The 6,000-nt window shown below is 43.2% G+C and overlaps 1 protein-coding gene across 2 annotated transcripts in view; it reads right to left on the reverse strand.

The window, feature by feature from the left end:
• FEM1C (fem-1 homolog C) overlaps positions 1-4,076 on the reverse strand; it is a 29,442-nt gene extending 25,366 nt beyond the window's left edge. The window contains exons 1-2 of one of the 2 annotated variants that reach the window (XM_037032098.1): positions 3,747-4,076; positions 2,185-2,918 (exon numbers count right to left, since the gene is read on the reverse strand). In XM_037032098.1, coding sequence (XP_036887993.1) covers positions 2,185-2,728 — 544 coding nt within the window. In that variant the 5' untranslated portion in view covers positions 2,729-2,918; positions 3,747-4,076. Of the gene's footprint in view, positions 1-2,184; positions 2,919-3,670 lie in introns of both variants that reach the window. The other variant, XM_037032097.1, reaches the window with a different exon arrangement.
• Positions 4,077-6,000: the final 1,924 nt, after the last annotated feature.

Genomic DNA, 6,000 nt, shown 5'->3' on the forward strand with positions numbered 1-6,000 from the left:
GAAGGAATGTGGGAGGAGGGGGTGTGCAGGGTGGAGGGGAGTGAAGGGAGGAAAAGGGGGCAACTGTAATAGCATAATCAATAAAATATATTAAAAAATAAAAGAATTAGCCCTGGCTGGTGTAGCTCAGTGGATTGAGCGCGGGCCTGCGAACCACACGATCACGGTTCGATTCCCAGTCAGGGCACATGCCTGGGTTGCAGGCCAGTTCCCAGCAGGGGACTCACGAGAAGCAACCATACATTGATATTTCTCTCCTTCCTTTCCCCTCTAAAGATAAATAAATAAAATCTTTAAAAAAATACTTGATTGGTAAATGATGCTAATTACCATCTGAGCCTTCATTTTTTAAAAAAAAAGAATTAAAAAATAATAAAATAAATACAAAACAATAATAAAAAATGATTAAAAATAGTGAGGAACAGTTGAAAATACTGATAAGAAAGAATGCTTACTGAAAAGCCAGAAGCAACATAAAACTCTATTAACACAAGGGTATGTAGCTACTGAAATCAAAGAACTAAAATTAATGACATTAAAGATAACATTTATTAAGCTAAAAATAAGTTACAGAAGAGCATATAAAACCGCGTACACATATCTATGTATAAATTCAGAAACATCTTTAAAAGGGTTATCTCTAAAAATGTTTGGATTTTTCAATATTTTTATATTTCCTCTGGGGAAAGATATTTTCAGAAAATCACAATGAGCATGTTGCCTTTTTACAACAAATCTTTTTTTAAAGATAGTAACTTTAATAAATGTATCCAGTAACTGTGATTTAGCACCTCTGAAAGGCAATCAGACACTACCAAAATGATAAATGCACATTTACTTTGATTCAGCAATTCCACTTGTATTTATAATATGCTATTCTCACACGAGTGTGCAAAAACACACGTTTATTCAAGAATATTTTCAGCGGCACTGTTTGTACAGGATATGACCGAAGTATCCATCAACAGAGACCAGATAAACAACTTACGTACCATGAAATACTGTGTAGCAATGAAACAGACTGAAGTAGCTATATGTGTTGGAGTTGAATGACATCCAAGGTAGATTAAGATTTTTTAAAAAACAGTATGTATCAACTAACAGATAAATGGGGAGAATAATAGAGAAGTATACTTGTATTAGCTCTAGGACACACACACACAACAAAAATTGTAAGTAGCAGTTGCCAGTGGGTAGTAAGACTTACTTTTCATTATAAACACTGCAAACCAATACGTACTGTTTGAATATTTTTTGCCATGTATATATGCTTCTTTTAAGTTTTAATACATAGGTTTTTTAAAAAATTAAGTAGTGAACTATTTTGCTGCTGTATAAATGTTTAAGAAAAATGGGTTTTCAATTATCAAAATTATACTACCAGTTGTTTTTTAAGGGTTTAAAATAATTCTAAACTATCATTTGCTGCTTTAAATTCATTACAATTGCTGGAAATTACACACAATTGTAAACCTGAGCTCTTCTGGACAAAGGTTGTTTATGTTGTTGCTAGCCAACAAATCCACATTTGTTTAACCTAATCCTTGTTTTGCTCTCAGTATTGTTAGTTTTTAAAAATTGGTTTTCTTTCTTGCTATATTTAATATATGTTCTATAAAAAAAAAGATTTTCTCCTGGCCACACAAAAGGAGAACCGATTTTTCTCCTTTTCCATTGATATTAATCCCTCCAGGTCAGTTTGGCCTAGCCTCCCCTGAAGGAACAACAAAAGAAATGCCTACCTAAGATAAACAATAAAATGACTGGCTAAATATAGTAGTTTCTACTCCAAGGGTGTTCTAAAAAAAATGAAAGCTAAGAAAAATATACTACATTGAAGTATATTCTCAAAAAGATTAAATATGACCAAAGGCCTCAGATCCCACTGCCACTAACATGCCCTATAACTTTGAAGAACCCCTTCCCCAAGAATTAGAAGTTACTCCAAGTAAAGGACAGAAAATGCTGCTTAACACAGCAATAGAGATCTTTTTTATAACATTTGTTCAATGTTATCAAATGTCACAGAAACAATCAACAAGGTTATACTGGAAGGTATACATAATCAAAACAATTCTGTCAGTTTTGGCTTATTCAATCAACACCACTGCTTATACTTGTGTATCAAGTTTCCAGAAAATAAATGTAAACAATTAAAATAATTAAAGAGGAAGTGGAACTCACCTTTAACACTTTTTCTATTAACATCTGCCCCCTTTTCAAGTAAATACTGGGCAATCTCTTTGTGTCCTTTGTAACAGGAAATCATTAAGCAGGTATGCCCATGTCGGTTAGACACTTCCAAATCAGCTTTGTGTTCTACAAGGTACTTCACGATTTCCAAATGGCCATCGAAACAGGCAGCTCTCAGAGGAGTTGAATTGGTTAAAGTCGTGTTGTTGACAGACGCTCCATGGTTTAACAAAGACTGAACCACCTTCAGATGTCCTGCTGCAGAAGCGGCCCATAACGGGGGGGCCCCTTCTATGGTTTCACCATCAAAATTGACTGAGCCCCCAATTTCTATGGAGGCACTGCACTGCTCTAGGAGGAATTCCACCATGTCAAGGTGACCATACCTGGCCGCCATCAAGAGTGGCGTGGCCCCATTTGTTTTTTCAGAGATCAAGGAGGAAATCTCCTCTTTGGATTTGCTTGCCAACAACTTGGTGAGAAGCCGGAGTTTGCCATCGCGAGCTGCATTAAATACTGCTGTCTTTAGATCCATTTATGTCCAGTTCAGAGGCTGTGCGTTATGTCTCCTTCAAAGCAAAGCTCCAGCTTAACTCTATGGACACGGGCAAGAGTTACAGGAACCAAAGTTCGCTGTTAATCACTGCACCCCAGGACGGATATAAAACCGCGGTGAGTTTGTTCTGTCCTATTGCCTTCCGACATCTGACAACCAGAACACCAAACTAGAGGGGAGAAAGAGTAGTTCTGAATTTTCCATGGGCAAAGGCAAAAACATTTTGGTTTCTTAATTTCTACTCTGTGGGAAGGGAGGGAAAGCCATACCTTAAGGACCACCGCCTCCAACACTGCCTTCCCCTCAAAGTGAAAAAGGAGACTACAAAAAGGCATAGAGACCTCAGTGTTTGGGTGGAAGGCGGTCTCTTCTCTATATACAGTAAATTTAAACACCACTGGCAGCCGGGTTTCTCGCCTCCTATCTAGCCACGCTTTAGTTCTAGTTTTGTTCTACACACGCCCGGGGAGAGTACAACCGAAAGAGGCAGGAGACGCGGGTTCAGAACTGTTTCTCTTACAGCTGCAGCGAGCTGACCAAGGGCGCGAGGCTGGAAGGCCTCATTGTGGCCAGAAAGGGTTTCGTGGAGGAACAAAAAAGTCAGGCACAACCAACCACGGCCAGCTAGGGCCAAACCCCCTCACCCGAAAGGTTTTCTTTCTTTAAGACTACTCGAGGCTCTCAGGAAATCCGGCTGCCTTTCACTCAATTTCGCCCTCCCCGTTTTGATCCCTCCGCCCCCAAGGCATTCGCCGCTCCCCAAACCACGGCCGCCCCTACAGAACCTTCACTTCTACCTTTTCCAGACACGGGCAGCCCCTCCCCAAGGTCCTCCATCGACCAAGACCCTTCCCGGCCGGGCTAGCAGCCTGTGGCCTCCAGCCCGCTGCCACCTTCAGCTGCCCGGGGCGCCCTCCTTACCCTTCCCGCCCAGGCCTCCCCGCGGGCGCCTCAGGCCAGGGCCCGGGATCCCGCAGGCCGCCGCCGTCACTGCTACCTGCCCGTAGGCTAGTCCTTCAAGCCGCCGCTGGCCGCTCGGGCTACGGCCGCCCTCCTCAAATTCAAACCGTTGTCCTCGCCTCCGCCGCCCCAGTCCGCCTGCGGACGCACAGTTCCTCCATGCCCTGCGCCCCACAGGAATGAGTCCGGCCGCGCCGCTCGCCCCGCCCCGCCACGCTGAGCTGCCTCCCGCCCTCCTAGTCAACGCGGGCTTCAGTGGCTGTAGCCGCAGCCGCGGCGGATGGTGTAATGGGCTACGAGCCTGGGGCCGGACAAGCCAGAGCACTGCTCCACATCACTGACGCGGCAGCCGCGCCATTGGGCCGGTGGAGGGCGGCGGCCGCCAGGAGCAACAGCCTAGGGGCGGGGCGGCCGGCGGAGGCGGGCCGGCGAGGAGGGGGCGGGGCCACGAGGCCGGCGGAGGAAGTGCCAGCGCGAGGCACTCCGCGGGAGGGGAGTGGGCAACTGGGTGCTAAGAGGGGCCAGCGTCTTGCAGCGCTGCGGTAGTCGGAAGCCAGTGTAGACTCAGGATATCTCGGGGGTCTTCCGGTCTTCTGCGTTATAGGCGCCTGTATCGTGAGGCTTGTCTCGGGAAACCATGGGCCCCACTTCCATGAACTCCGGAGTGGTGGTAACTAGCATTACTCTCTCACACACAGAAATTTTCTTAGGCTAGTTTGTTCTCCCCTTCCTTTGGGGGCCCCTGAAATACACCGAGCTCATAGATCTCAAAAAAAAAAAAGAAAAGAAAAGAAAGAAAAAAGAAATGATTAGTTTTGGAGGCTGCCAAACATGACTAATTTTTTTTAATGCGAACTTGAAAAAATATAAAGGCTACAAGGAATGGTAAAACTTAAGAGCAGTGCAAATAAGCAATGTTGATTTCTTGAACTCTGAACAACCAGAAAATGAAAGAAAACTAAAAAGTTAATATAAATGAGAAGATCACTACGTATAGGAAATAAACTTCTGGAATTTGTCATATTAACACAGGAGATGTATTAAACTAGATTGAAGAAGAGTTTAACTGTATTTGGGGAATAACACCTATAATGAGTTATGATGAGAAGTTAGTTTTTGAGAAAACAGATCTTCTGATACGGTCCCTGGCTTGTGGGGCCTGAGACATTGTGGGTGAGACATGAGACACATTCACGTGGACTACCGAGTCCTATGGAGGAAGAGGGACAGCACGACCACTCTCTAAAAGGCAGAGCTCCTCAACCCTTGTCTTGACAAGCTTTTATTGCTTTTGTAGGGGCACTACATGATGGTTCTTATTTACTATACACAGGTTCACTTTAGGTGGTTACCTTTTACAGAAAACAAAGGAGAGGATGCTACTAATCACATCACAGAAGAAGGATATTTGCAAATGCAAAGGGAAAAGTGGTTGAATTGGTCACACTCATCCTTGGAAGGTTTAGCATAGATTTTAGGAAGTTATAGCAAGCACTTTCTGCCTTAATTTGGGGTGAGGGAGTTTTAGCACAAGCAAGTCTCAAAGCAACCTAGGTACAATGCAGGCCTTATTTCCCACAAGAAAACCTATCCATGGGCGTGGGTCCTGTGCATGGGACCTCACGTTCCGCTGGCCTTTCTGAGTGGAAGCTGCGTCATACCACACAGAATGGTCTTCTATAATCTTTAATCTCTTGAACACTTTATTTTGGGGAACTTAAACTCTCACATACAGTTTCTTAGTACCACCGGAAGAAAGGAAAAGTTACAGTTGACATCACCTGGCCCCCAGCATTATAAATTTGATCATCATCATTATTTTAAGACTATGATTAAAGATATGCAACATTAGTGACATTTTACAAAATAATTAGTTTTTGCATACTTTTTACAGTGTTGTCCAAAAATTAATGTAGTTTTGCATAATCAAAATTGTAATTTTCATGCAAATATCCGAGGTCTGTCCAGAAAAAATCCAGCCATTGTTAATATAAGAACAGTTTGCATGATGTAACCTGGCAGCCAAAGAGAGTAGACTGGAATCCACAGGTGTAAACAATGACCATTTCACTGTACTAGTCAGTGAGGGTGGTAGATGCCATTGAGCATGTGTGCTGTGTGGTCATTGTATTCAAAATGACTCAGCGAATAGAGCAACAAATCTGCATCAAATGTTGCATTAGCCTTAAATATTCCTCTGTAGAAACTATTTGGATGATTCAGAAGGCTGCAGCTATGGGTAACTGGTAAATGGCAGCTTCATCAAGACCATGTGCCTGCTCATGCATCAC

The sequence above is a fragment of the Sturnira hondurensis genome, unplaced genomic scaffold, assembly GCF_014824575.4.
Source record: "Sturnira hondurensis isolate 20B ecotype Veracruz unplaced genomic scaffold, ASM1482457v3 Scaffold0021354, whole genome shotgun sequence".
Taxonomy (NCBI): Eukaryota; Metazoa; Chordata; class Mammalia; order Chiroptera; family Phyllostomidae; genus Sturnira; species Sturnira hondurensis.